The following is a 15,085-nucleotide window of genomic DNA, read 5'->3' as shown; positions in this document are numbered from 1 at the left end:
GCCCCTACCAGAACCAGAATATGGAGGCACCGCCCTGCGAACCTCCCTCCTCACTACACTCTCTCTCCATATCTTATTCTCCGCTTCCTCAGCGGTAAGAGCCTTTTCTACAGCCTGGGCATAAGTTGTCCCTCCAGGAATTGTTGTAATTCTCACATCTCGGGCTATCATAGCATTAAGCCCTCTAATGAATCTGTCATGCCTAGCTGCATCAGTAGGCACAAGATCTGGTGCGAATTTCACAAGTTTCTCAAACTTCAAGGAATACTCTGTAACTGTCATGCTACCCTGAACCAGCCCCACGAACTCATTTATCTTCGCTGCCCTGATGGCAATATTATAATACTTCTGACTAAATAAATCCTTAAATCCTTCCCAAGTCAAAGTAGTAACATCCCTGGTCTGTGATGCCACTTCCCACCAGATTCGAGCATCCTCTCTCAGCATATATGTGGCACAGGCCACTCTATCATGCCCCTCTACCCTCATAAAATCAAGAATGGTAGTAATCATAGTCATCCACTATTCAGCCTTCAGTGGATCAGGTCCTCCCTCAAAGATCGGGGGCTGTTGCTTTCTGAACCGCTCATATAACGGCTCCCATCTATTTCCAACCTCAACTGGCTGTACAACAGGTACCACTACAGGTGGCACAGTAGGGGCAACACTCCCAGATGGAGCCTGCTACCACAGAATTTGGATCTGTTCATCTTGGCTCTGTAGCCGAGCCTGCATGTTTGCCATCAGTTGCTGCCAGTTCTCAGGGACTGGTGGAGGGGTCTGGCCCTGATCATCATCTCTAGTCCCGGACCTGCCGGCTAGTCACGTAGATTTTCTTGGACGCATAATTATCCAAGTCAATCTGCAATCAACAACTCGAAAATCAGACTATGATGACAGGGTAATAATCCTTTCATAATCCATCACTGCAACTCCAATCATTCACAAACAATCAATTTCATAGCAATCTATCCAAATATTTATCCATATATTCATTCACATGCAGAGCAGTGCTGATAAGCACGCCTCAATAACATCATGCAATAGTCAAGGGCCAGGCCCTATCAGTATCTCATGCTCCCTATTAATCAAACAGATATCAACAGTCATATCTCATTCAAATCATTTAAACACATAATCATGTGTACACAATTACCAAACCCTGAGTTGAGCTTGTCTTTCGCGACGAATGTACATGTCCAGCCAGTCTTCAGGAACCCATAAACCTAGGACGCTCTGATACCAAGTTGTAACGCCCTGGATAGCCAAGACCGCTACACTGTGTGTTTATAAAAGTGCCAGACTTGCTAATCAAGTCATTTAATTAAAAACGTGTTACCGAAACTATAATGGAACTAGGGTTAAAAGATTTTGGCCTCAAACGCTGCATTTCTTATGAATAAACATTTTCTGTTTACACGGGATCCCAAAATTAATAGAATTAAAACTATTTACAAAAGATTCAAGATTTAATTACAGTATTAGCCATACTAAGGCAAAATAGACAGTTAAGCAATCCCTGTCCTGATCCACTCCTCGGCCATGGTGACCGAACAGCTGACTATGTACATTCTGCCCCGCAGCCCTCCACCTTAGGGTTGGTCCAACTTGCCTTTGCCTTTACTTGCACCATGTAGCACCAGTGAGCCAAGGCCCAGTAAGAAAACACAATAACAGAATATAAGCAGTCAACAGACAATCCAATATCTCATATCACATAAGCATGTTCTCAATCATATAAGCATTCATGATAATCAAGTGTTTAGCATACTAAACATATCAACTCATATCAATCACCAATTTACAAATGATAACTAGGGTTAGCGCCCTCAGGCCGCACCCTCTGTTTATCCCACTGACTCCGACCCGCTTAAACATAGCTCAGTGAATATTAAGCTGTCCTCGGCTACCAGTGGCCAAGCCGCGCCCTGTTCGCAAATATAGTATATGGCACCCTTAGGCCGTCTATCACATGTCCCATGGCATAATACCATCATTCACATTATATAGATATCGGGAGCACTTAGTCCCATCACAAACAAAATATTGGGTGCAGTTTTCTTACCTTTAAATTTACTAGCTTCGTTTACTTTGATCCTTGAGCACGATCCCTCTTGAACCCTAGCGCACACCTAGTCACAACCACAGGTCAGAACCATCACCAAACCTCAAGTCCAAAACCTAACCTCGGGACTAATCCCAAGCCCTCGGGAAGCTCTAATTCCACCAAACGGGGTGGTGGAATCGAACCCCTAGGAAAAAACCCTTGAAAATAACTCAAAAACCCTCTTCTGGAAGCAGGGTAGTGCTACATCGCTCTTTGGAGGGAGCTACAATGCTACAAGCAGAACCAAAATCCCCCAGACAACCAAGCCTAGCGCTACAACACCCAAAGGCTAGCGCTGTAGCGCTAGTCACAGAACCAGCACCCCTGCATTTTTCCTTCCTGCGATTTCCCCGAGTCAACCCTTACCAAAACTTTTCCAATCTTCAACCAAACTTAAAAACAAGCTTATCAACACACTCCACTCATCCCACGCATCCCAAATACATAAAACCCAATCACATGCACCCCTAATCTCAAAATTTACCATGGTTGAACCTCAAACTTAGAAACTTCAGCACAACAGTCAAAACCTCAGAAGTTCATACCTTCAATGGGGATTCGACCCCAAGTCAGCTTCTACACCTCCTTGGCTTACTCCTCCTCAAATCCCTGGCTTGAATTCCCTAGAGTTCCCATCAAATTCAGCTTAGACACCATAGTTCAATACCAAAACCAGAAACTAAAGAAACTTCAAAGTCTTACCTCAACTGAATGGTTTGTTCTTGCTAAACCCTTGCCAATTCTTCAAGACAAACCAATAACTCTTGCCTCAAGCTTACTCTGGTTTCCCCCTGGGTTTCTGCTCCAAAATACCTCAAGAACTGGTGAAGAAAACCTAGACCGACCTTGACAAAATGGTCTGCTCTTCTTTCCCTTCTTTTCTTTCTTTCCTTTTCTTTCTTTCCTCAGACTTCTACTTCATTTTACAAACTCCACCAAGCATAAAGCCTCAATTATGCCTATTTTATATGCCAAATGACCACAATACCCTCCCCTTCAATTCTAAATCCTTTAATCCACTTAGGGGCATTTTGGTCATTTTACCCAATTCCCACTAATTCCTCAAGCGTCTCTAATATTTTTCGCTTATCTCCCGATACCTAATTAATCACCAATTATATTCCTCGATGTCAAAATAGACCCCAATATATTCTCTAAATTCCCATTTACACCCCCAGGCTCGCCCTGAGCCGGGTATAAATCCCTGCCGTGACTTTTTCGCTAACCTGCTCACTAGGATCGTCTCGAATCATAAATCACAAATATATCCACATAATAATGTGGTCTCAACAATTATCACATATATATACAGTTATGCCCTCAACGGGCCAAAATTACAATTATGTCCTTTCTAACCTAATCAGGGCCTACATGCATACTAATACACATAGCCATGCATCTCAAATATTCAAATAGTCATATAGCATGCTTTTAAATCATTAAATCACATATATTCCAATTATGCCCTCCTGGCACACTAATCAAGGCCCTTAAGCCTCATTAGTAAATTTGGGTTGTTACATTTTATCTATTTATTTAAGGTATCTCATGGTTTTTTTTTTGTACTAAGAATTATACGAAAGCTATTTATATTTTATGTTTACAAGGATCATATGAATGTTGTAAATCCAACCATTATATAATAAAAAGTAAAATTTCATTAGTTCAATCAAACATAAAAATAAAAATCTACAAAGTACAATAGTAGACAAACAAACAAACACTTTCCTTACGCTCTCTTCAACTTTCCCATCATTCTCAAGAGCACATCCATATTTTTCAAGTGCTCATCAACTTTTGTTTGTTCCTCTTTTAATAGTTTCTTCATTTTCTCAAATAATGCTTCGCGATTGTTGGATCCAAAACTCACTCCAAGACGATCAATCAAATGTGTAGCAAGCAACACAATCTCTTTAACTTCTTTCTCTCCTAAGTCATCATAATATTGAGTAAATGGACATGTTCTTAAAAATATAAAATGATTTCAAACTCTACCTAAAAACAAAGTTTACATTTGCCTACAAATGATAACTGTGTATATAAGATAAAATGATTTATAAATAGTGTTAAAAACCACATAATTTCGAAATTATGACATTTAAAATATCTAATTTTTAAAAAATAAAAATGAAATTCCATTTTAAACCGATACCTGATTTTTTTTGGTTAAATTAATAAATAAGATGGGTAATAATTATGGAAAATATAGCAATTAATGAGCTATTCCATATCCCTAAAATCATGTTCAAATTTCTGATTAGTTACACTTCTCAAAACATTAAATGAACATATTCAATTCCCTAAAATAGCACAATAATTTTGTTATTGATTAGGTTGATTATGAATAATTATACCATTAAATTCTAAATGGTTAAGTTGTTATTAATTAGTTTAGTTATTATGCATTGATTTTTAATTACTAATTTTTAATTTAAATTTAAAACATAATTTTGAAATATATTTAATTTTTTTGATAGATAAAAAGGTTTGGTTGAATTAGTTTGTGTAAGAAAATATATATATAATTAAAATTTATCTTAAAAAACGTGAGCAATTAATTTAGAAAATGCCAATTTATTAAATGTATGTATTCATAAATCCATTCTAATACCCTAACATCATTCTCTATTATGATTGGTTGAGTTATTAATCATTTCTCATAAGAAACGTGTACAATTAAGATCATGCCAACTAATTTCATTAAATGCATGTCTCCATAAATCCATTCAAATTCCCTAACATCATGCTCAAAATTCTGATTAGTTGGTATATTAATCATTAAATTCGAAATTAACATATACAAAATTATTTTTATTTAATAAATATGATATTAATGTCTACAACTACCATTTGAAACTTCCAATAAACATTAACATTGACTGTGAAAATGATAAAATTTAAAGTGTGTGTTTTAATCTTGTTAATAAATAATTAATTCAGAAGTAAACTATTCAAATTCTCTCAAATATTGATCATCTTCTAATTTTTCAAAATGTATAAATAATAATACAAACACAACTTGATTGAGAATAAAAAAAATTAGGGCAAAGATCATTGTCCCTAATATTATATTCCTCTGCTTGAAATGAACTCTCGAACAACTTTCAATAATTTTTCTCTATTCTTGTTGAAATTTGAGCATGCAATCCACGAAGCTATGTGACACCTTTCTTCATTAGAGTCGAACTACAATAGTGAAAAAAAATTACTCGAGTATAGTATGATAAGAACAAAATATATAAAAAAAAAACTTAGTATGAAATCTACTTACCACAAAAGACCGCGAGTCGAGCTTAAAAATATTAATCATAAATAATATGACAAAAACTCCACAATTGTACAAATTTGGTTGTCTAGGGGCATTTCTACCACGAACTATACCAAAACTATTAAAGTTGAAACTACCAGGTTTCCTTTTGATCTGATTCTCCAAGAATAAATCGAGATTGCGTAGCTGCATTTGCACTCTAGCATCAGAATTTATAAATTTAAAATTTATAAAAAAAAATAATATATTCAACCAATAAAAGCTTACAATATCAACATTCTTAGATGACTGCAATATATGATTCTTTTCATCAGCAAGTGAGTCTCAAACTTCTACTTTTTTTTTTCTTTCAGTATCACCCGTGCAAGAATGAGGTGTCTTATAAGCAACATAGAAATATAAATCTACAAGTATAATTGATGTTAGAAATTACATAATAAATATATGTTTAAAAATAGGTTCAACATAAACCATTAGAATTATACTTCATTGCAATATTCGAGGGAACCCATAAATATTTCGTAGTAATGCACTTTCCTCCAAATTTGATGTAGTGGTAAATTGGAGTAGGAGTCGGGTAGTAAGTATTTCTATTGTCATAATTAAAATAAAAAAACTCAACAAACACGAAATATGTTTTGACAAAAAGAACAACAACAAAAAACTCACCATATTTCAAGCAAGAAGATACCAATTCTTACACTCTTTACCCTTCTTCAACCTCTCATCCTTAGTCAAGAATGAAGAAACTGTAGTAACAATCTGCATTTACCAAAAACAAAATTATAACTGTCACGCTAAAATTATTAATATATACAAATGAATTACCTCAGTCTCCAACTCCGTTTTAGGTCCAAGATAACGGAGGTCGGACCGTCGTAGAAAACTAAACTCACTTTCAACTATAATTTCCCTATGACAGATACAATAATAAACATTAAAATATATTGAAAAAATGACAAATATATATATATAGTAAGATAGAAAAACTTACAATTGATAAGAGTTTGAGAAAATATATTCTAACACTTCCCTATCTTTCGGTCTTAAAGTAGTACCGAGTTTAAAATGTTCAAAGAGCACAACATCATCTTGGCTAATAACATGTTTTTTTTTTTAAACTAGTGATGGTGAGGCTTTTTCGCTAAACGATTCACATGTCATTTTTTTTTTCTTCTCATATGTAATAGAATTTTATCCTTGGCTCGTAAATCTAGTTTAATAGAGTGTAGTTCATCTCCCAACTCTTTCAACTCGTGTTCAATTATTGTCCTCCATTCCATTTCTGATTCCATCACGAATTTCTATACAAAAAAATTAATAAAGATTATCACTCTATAAGAAATATTTTTGAAAAATAATAATATGTTTGGAAAATTTACATGATGAAATTTTCAAAACCTTAAAATTCCTCACATTTCTAGTTTATTGAAGAAAAATGAACTACAAAATAATTTGTAATAATAATGTTTTAAAAAAAAATTAAAAAAATTTAAAACCCTATAAACCTTCAATGTAAATTTATAATCCTAATAGTTGATATCTAAGAAGTTTGAATAATTGCGAATTTTACAATGGGAGAAAAAAATTAAAATTTTTTTTGTAAAAATAAAGAAAAAAAACAACTGAGAATCTTCAATGAAACACTTTAAAATATCTTGAGTTTTTTCATCAAACATGCAAAAAAATTATTCTTGAAGATTTTCATTTCTTTGAATTTCAAATCCTACACAACAAATAAAAATAAGTTGGATTTTTTTTTTTGGAAAAAAAAAAGCTCTAGTAGTGAATTTCGAAATATGAAATTGGAGAAATAGATGATAATTTGTTTGTGAAAATAAAGAAAGCACAAAAATGATTAAAAATCTTACAAGGAACACTATGAAAAATCTAGAGCTTTTTCATCAAACACTTTAAAAAAAAAAATATTCTTGTGGGTTTTTACTAAACAAGTTTTTCAAGAATAATAAGATTTACTCATTTATGTGAATTTCAAATCCCACATAACAAAAAAAGTTGGAATTTTTTTTTTAAAAAAATAGAAAATATACTAGTGATTTTAAAAAATGACATAAACTTGGAAATCTTACTTGAAAACACTTTAAAAAATTGGAGCTTCTTCAATAAACAAATTTTTTAAGATGAGTACATTTTGTATAGAAATATATATAAATTTCGAAATATGCATAATTAATTAGCCAACTGAGTCTGGAAAAAACATGAAATGAATAAGGAATACAATTAATGGAGAATGAATTGAGAATAAATGAAGATATGGAATCTTGGAATGAATCTTAAATAATGATTTTTTTAATTATTTAATTAAATTAAAAGGTGATTGTCATGTCAGCAGATAGCCCATTGTCAAATTTAAAAAAGTCCAAGATAATATTAATTAACATCTTTAAATGTAGACCATTGAATCTTAATCCAATAACTATTAATTGACAACTCATCCATAGGGAAAAAACTCAATCACTATTAAGAGTGAACCCATATACATATATTATGTGTACATTTATATTCAATCAAATTAAAATATGTGTTTAAAGAAAGCTCGCATGATCAGTATATTATTAAGGGTTTATACCTTTTTGGACCCTGTGTTTTGACAAATTACTTTTTGGACTCTGTGTTTTGTAAAATGGTTAAAATAGAACCCTAAATCCGATTTTGGTCAATGATTTATAAACTAAAATCACAAATAATTTACCAAACTAACAATTCAGAACAAAAATGAAATCATTCTGCTTAAAAATAATGTTGTTATATTCAATTTTTTCTTCATTAAAATTGAGTTTAGGGTTCTATTTTAACCATTTTACAAAACACAAGGTTCAAACAAGTAATGAGACAAAACACAGGTTCCAAAATAGTATAAACCATATTATTAAACTGCAAATTGAAGTAGTGGTTTACAAAACAAAAGTGTTATTAAACTACAAATTAAAGTAGTGGTTTTCAATAGGTAATGTATGTATGCGTTGTATGGTTGAAACGTACATAAGTGTGTGTATTTATATATGAAACACACTTCGCATGCGCAACTATAGTAAATTAATTGAAGGCCAACCTAACAATGCTGTTATGTTCTTATCTTTCGAAATATTGAATATTTTTTTCTATTCCACAAATTAAAAAGTCATAGCTAGATACATTATAAAATGTTTAATTTAGAGAAATGTTTATTAAAAAATTACTCGAACCGTTCTGAATTGAAATATTTAATTTGATGATTAGTTGATCAATCAGTACGTATATATGAGCTGTATTCATTCATATCTCACAATATAATCACATTGTGTTGTGCCTTTATGTCTTTTATTGTCTGTGAAATCTGATGAAACAAATACGATCGAAATAAAAGGATTTACATTGCATGATCAATCGATTGGAATAGTTTTGATTATGACAGTAACAATTAATGATTAAGTTATATGAATATATAGATACACGAAGGTTAGCACGTGTATACAAATAATAATAGAGAGAGAGAGAGAAATGTCCACTCATTACATAATATAATTAAATCATAGCTAGGATCTTACAGCTACAATACAAGTATGAAGTGGGTAGCTTGTTTTTTGCAATTAAGTTTAAAAAGTTACCAAATAATCTCCCAATTTTGGTTTTAGCTGTACGCGTTTTAAACACTAATTGAACACTTCAACTGTTCTTTTGACTTGGGTCTCCAGTCTCCACCTAAAAGATTTGTTGAATTAAAGCTTCCACCAAAAAGATATATGTTGACCTAAGCAAAACTAATTGATTCTCATATAGCCACATAGCTTACATACGCGTCTCTTCAAAATATAAATAAAGGCCCATTAGCCCATTGTATACGCTAAGAAAGCAAGAAATAGGTGAAAATACATTTCTTCAATTTTTATTTATTTTTTTAAATACAAATACTTGCTGCCTGTCCTTATACGAAAGAATATAATAGCCGTGAAAGCAATGTAATCCAATTAACTACACGTATAATAAATAGCTAAATAAAGTTAAAGAAAAATTGGAAGAAGAAGAAGAAGAAGCACCTAGTATATGTTTGCTTTCTACCAAGTCAACTTATTCTTCATTTATATGGGACTTGGTTAGATGATTTTCTTATCTTTATTTCCTAGGAATCTGAGAAGCTTTCCCATTCAAAACAGTCTTCAAAATGTTCTTAGTGCAACTTACTTGGAATCTAATAATTTTAATCTCCATATAGGGACACCTGATTTAAAAGTATAAAGCAAAATGGATTTATAGGTAGGTAGGTACTCAGAATTTACTTTAAATATTTGATCTCCCAATTTTTCACTAAAATATAATATAACATTTTGGTGAAAGCGCCTTTGTAATCAATAGTAGCTCGTACCCCGAAACCCAATAATAGTGACATAGTAGTCTCTAATAATCGAAAAATAATCACAAACCATACACATGCAAGCATGTGATTAGTTGTTGAGAACCCAAATTATAACTTTTACTTCTCCATCTATGTATGTATGTATGTATATGAGTAAAACGATGAAACCAATTCCTTATTTCAATCTCAATGGTAATGAATCACGACAGCAAAATATAGAAATCCAACAGGTTAGTGCTTATATTGATTTTAGTTATATGTTTTATCTCATCATTTTCCCAATAATTGAATTGATGATTTCGAAACCAAACCTAATTAAAAACCCATCTTTCGCCAAAGTTACTCGATCATGTTATTGATTGATCCAAAGAAAACGAGATTTTCTGCTATGTAATTTAACTAGTAAATTATATTTTCCTGTACATTGAACAAAACTCCATGAATCACTATGTTCGATGGAGCTATAGAAGGAAAATGGGACCAAAAACAGCCCCACATCGGAACAAAGCCATTCCATAACTATATACAAAAATGTACGAAACTAAAAGGCTATATTCTTTTTGCACATTTTTTTCTTTTTTTATTTTAGGGTTCGCAGATGATGATGGGTTTAGCTAGAAACCTCATCCAAAAGCTTGTACCTCCTGACCTTACTCCTAAAGACCTGTTTGGAAGTGAACCCATTTCCATTTCCAGTTGGAGCGTTTGAAATCTCCGCAGACCTGGTTCGTCTCAGCCTCTCCTCCTTTGCCCCATTCGTCAAGACCCTTTTCCGGATCGACGGAGATTTCGCCGCTGGCGAAGGCGATGGAGACGGTGGTGGAGGCACCACGATCTCGACCGATTTTTGTTTCTTGATGGGTCCGCTGAGTTGTTGGAGGTTCATTGGGCGAATTCCCTGGCGCCTTAAAATGAGGGGACCCACCTGATGATGATGAAGATGATGATCGTTGTTGCTGTTGTTGTTCATCTTGGTCTTAGACGATGCCGTTTTGTCTTCGTTTTTACAGGAGGAAGATGAATTGGAGTTGGATGAGTGTTGGGTTTTGTCTTCGTTTTGAGTCATGAGGCACCAATTGCAGGTTCGGCAAGAGTCAGGCATGTTTGGGTACAAATTACTGCAGTACCTGTATCAAACTCACAACACAACATAATAAGATTATGATCGGTAATGAGATTGAGAAATAAACTGTAAGTCCCATCAATGAAATTTAATCAGGAGAAAAAATACAAATATGCAGAAACTAAATTAATTAATTTGCCTGTGCTGAGATCTGAATTGACAAACTTTGCACTGAAAAAGCTCATAAGAGAAACCGTAATCACCACACATGCAACACTCTTGTTGTTGGATTGGCTGTGATGATGTCGTATTGGGTGTCTTGCTGGTTGTCATGTTGTCGTTTTAAGGAGAGTGAGAGAGAGACAGAGACAGAGAGAGCAAACGGAAGTGATGATGGTGGTGGGATTGGGGGTAGGCCGATGGCCACACAAACCAAAACCCAGAAAACATGCTCCAACGTCGTTTTAGCGCGTTGGATTTGTGAATATATATATACATATATATTATTTATTTTATTATATACTTACTTATTAGTTGTCGCCGTGTGTCCGACGTAATAAATATTAAAAACCTAATAATATAATAATTGAAGTTGGTGGGGGTCCATTCCTGGGGACTTACTTGCTATTAAACAAAAAAATTTCCAATTTTGAGTTTTATAATGATTTTTATAAATATATGATTTTAATCACAATTTAAGGTGACTGGGCAATACACACAATTTACAATAAATATTGATACAATAAATATATTTTTTCAATATTTACAAGAATTACCAACCCAATATAATTCACTAAGGAATACTTTTGGCCACCCAACAATTTCATATATTTGATTTTGATCTACACAAATAGCTGTCCATAAAGAACTTTAAGAAAAAATAGTGTCAAACTTCTATAAGATAAATGAGACAAAATACCACTACAAATTTAGAGGACTAAAAATAACAATAAAAAATAATATCTATATAAAATTATATTATAATATTAATGTTAATAATATATATTACATAAAGTAATTAGTGGCAAAACTCTCTCTTCCTTACATTCTTATATATTTAATCCATAATTATTTTTTTGTTGGTAAAACCTCTCGATCCACATTTTCATTAGTAAATTTAAGATTTTCGTTTGTTGTTATTGCTAACTGCTACCACATATTAAATATCAATTCCACATCATAATTTTTTTTTAATTATTTTGAATAAAAATCATTTTAATTTAAAATAGATTAATTAAAATTAAAAAATTACTTAAAAAAATATTAAAAACAAAAAAATTAATATTAATTTATAAATATGAAATAAAATTAAAAACTAAACCATACATTTTTCCCTCTTTCTTCCCCTATACTTCTTCTTCATTCAAAGGCTTTTGCCCCGTCTCGCGTAATCCAACGCAGCCCAGCTCCAATTTCAACCTTCTTCTTCTTGCAACTTCTTCATCCACATGGCTGGGCTGATGAAGAACCTGACCCTTTGAGGTTTCAAAACAGGCATTGTGAGAGAAAAGAGAGACGACGATTTTCTTTTTTGAGGCGAAGCTGGGTGGTGTGATGGGACAGGCGATTGGGCTGCGTGGTGGTGGCGAGGTAGTTGTGGTGGTGATGGGCTGAGGGCGGCCAAGATGGTGGCTCAGAGGTCGCAACTGGGTTGCTTGGGTGGAGTCGCACTAGGTTGTGCTTGGGGCAACGTGATCTGTAGAAAAAAGAAGAAAAAGAAGAAGAAGAGAGGTATCGGGGAGAGAGAGTGAAATTTGATTTTTTTTTTAAATTTTTTTTTAGATTTTAGAATTTTAATTTAAAATAATTAATATAGTATGACATGGATAAATAAGAGACCGCCACCTATATTATTGCATATTCACAATATTAGGTAACGGAAAAAACAAACGGAGAGCTTATATTTGCTAACGGAACTGTGGATTAAGAAGTTTCTTCAGAGAAAAAAATAAATAATTGAGGTTAACGATAAAAAATGTAAAACGAAGAGAGTTTTGTGGCCTATTACATAATATATAAAGATTATGTTCCAAACCTTTTGCCAATTTAATGCTCGCCACCACTTGTGCTAACAACACAAGTGATTTAAAATGTCAGTTTGTTGGAATGGAAGTGGATTGATTACCGTCATGATATATATTTCTAAAAGAGTTTCAAGTTTTATTTATTTAGTTATAAGTCTATGTTTCAAGTTTTATAAACTTTTTATTTTAAGAAAAAAAAACAAGATTAAGTTTGTAGCCTTTTTTTTAACTGAAGTTTATGACAATTTTTAACAAACACAACGATTCCCGACTAAAAAAAAAATACAACGATTCTATTACAAAATGCAGTCTAAAATGAACAAAACTCTTATTAGTTATCACCACTAATGATAAATATGATAAGCACACAAGATGTATTGTCATTTGTGAGAAGATGTCCAGAAAATTAAAAATAATTTTAGGTCTATTGTAAAAGTTGAAGATACTACTAATATATATGTTTTCTTTTTTAAAAAAAAAAATTCTGAATATATGTTGTTGATAATTACTGGTGTACATTTTCATTATTTGTTCATTTGAAAGATTTGATATTGCACCGATTGTATTAAGTCATTTTTATTTTTATTTTTTTCTAAAATGGAAAAGTATTCTATGGACGGAAGGGAAGCTTCCGCATAAAATCCACACGGATGCCCTTCCTTATAATGCTAAAAGATATGCACACTTTTAATAAAGCAAATAATTCTCACTAGACTCCAAAACTATTTAAAAAAAACAAAAGTAAATCTGATTCCTTTCGTGGAAGATGGAAGCTAACACTTTCTTTTTTAACTTTTTTTCCTTTCTAATTTTATTAATGTTAATTAAATTTCCTTAATTCTATTTTTGAAAGTGATTTTATGTCGGTTAGAATTGCGTCGCCTAGAGGCACAATGCGAAGAAGTCCAAAGCCTAAGTCCCGAATGCGATGAGGCTTGATACAGTCAAGTCTTTCTCATAATAGTGTGTTTGGTGTGCAAATTCAATACTATTAGGAGTCGTTTGGTATGCAAAGTTCAAAATATTCATATTACTGAGAATGCTAGAGGGGGTTATTTGATTGTCTGGAAAGCTATATTATTGTGTTTGGTTGTATACTGAAATCTTGTCTATGATTCCCGATAATATCAATATTCAAGATTTGGTTATGCATGGCAATCTATCAATTTTATACTTTAATTAAATTAATTATTTTTATTATAATCATATAAAAATAAAATATTTTAATTTTGTAAAAATAAAATATTTGTAATGCCTTAGATAACCAAAGCCGTTACACTGTGTATTTGAAATGGTGCAAGATTTGTTAATCAAGTCATTTGAACAAAAATGTGATCCTAAAGTCAATCATCAGGTTAGGGTTAAAAGATTTTTATCATAAACGGTTAATTTTTATTAAAACGGATGTTTAATACATGGGATCCAAAAAAAATAGGGTATAAGTGATAATTTACAATCTTCAAAAGATAATACAACCAAAAGCCACTCTAATGGCAAAACACAAGTTTTAGGGCTTAGTCCCTACACTTTCCCTCGGCTGTGGCAGACGAGTAGTTGACTATGTACACTTCGCCACCAGAGCTCTCCAACTCATGGTTGGTCCAGCTTCCCTTTGCCTTTACCTGCACCACGTAGCACCCGTGAGCCAAGGCCCAGCAAGAAAACCATAAACAACAAACACATATATTGTTGCGATATTTTTGCTATGCAAGTGCACACAGTCGCAATTCGTAATAAAATGGTAAAAACCAAGTATCGTCCTCAAGGACTGAATTATCAATTACCAATCAATCAATCTTTTTAATTCTATTTGATTGAACGATTTCAGAGATTTCAAACAAAGAAAAAATTACTAACGAAGTACAATGAAAATTTAAACAGAAAATACAGAGAAAATGAAATTAGGACAATTATGATCCTCTATTTTCCACCCTTTTATTTCCTAATGCAAGAATTTAGATCCCCTTCTCCCTATTCAAGAATAAGTTGCAAAAACAATTCATAATCTGGTCAAGAGTTATGAAATTCAATCTAAATGACAACTTCCTATATTTCTATGGTAAGCTAAATCATGTAGAAGACATTAACCACGCAACTCAGAAAAATAGGCAAATAATCTAGATACTTTCGTTCTAAATTAAATTTGCATCCAAACAATCAAAGCATATCAAATTTCACTTTTCAGATTTCAATTTGATTCATGAAATAACAATTAGAGGTGATCAATCAATAATCGCACAAATAACACAGATTGCAAGGAATTGAAAGA

General features: G+C 32.6%; 1 protein-coding gene across 1 annotated transcript; it reads right to left on the bottom strand.

The window, feature by feature from the left end:
- Positions 1–10,108: 10,108 nt before the first annotated feature.
- LOC133803341 (uncharacterized) lies at positions 10,109–11,276 on the bottom strand. The gene is made up of 2 exons (XM_062241346.1): positions 10,992–11,276; positions 10,109–10,856 (listed from the first exon to the last, which is right to left on the bottom strand). Exons 1-2 carry the CDS (start codon positions 11,123–11,125, stop codon positions 10,340–10,342), a joined length of 651 nt encoding a protein of 216 aa, XP_062097330.1. The 5' UTR covers positions 11,126–11,276; the 3' UTR covers positions 10,109–10,339.
- Between the last annotated feature and the right edge of the window lie 3,809 nt (positions 11,277–15,085).

Source organism: Humulus lupulus, chromosome X (genome assembly GCF_963169125.1).
Source record: "Humulus lupulus chromosome X, drHumLupu1.1, whole genome shotgun sequence".
In the NCBI taxonomy this organism is placed as follows: Eukaryota; Viridiplantae; Streptophyta; class Magnoliopsida; order Rosales; family Cannabaceae; genus Humulus; species Humulus lupulus.
The sequence above is the reverse complement of the archived record's forward strand: the minus strand, read 5'-3'. Positions and strand labels throughout refer to the sequence as shown.

What these genes read in the sequence shown, in the direction of transcription:
- LOC133803341 (XM_062241346.1), bottom strand. Translation starts at nt 11,125, where the DNA reads ATGACAACCAGCAAGACACCCAATACGACATCATCACAGCCAATCCAA. An exon ending in CAATTCAGATCTCAGCACAG is followed by an intron (nt 10,857 to 10,991) that starts GCAAATTAATTA and finishes AGTTTGATACAG; the next exon opens with GTACTGCAGTAATTTGTACC.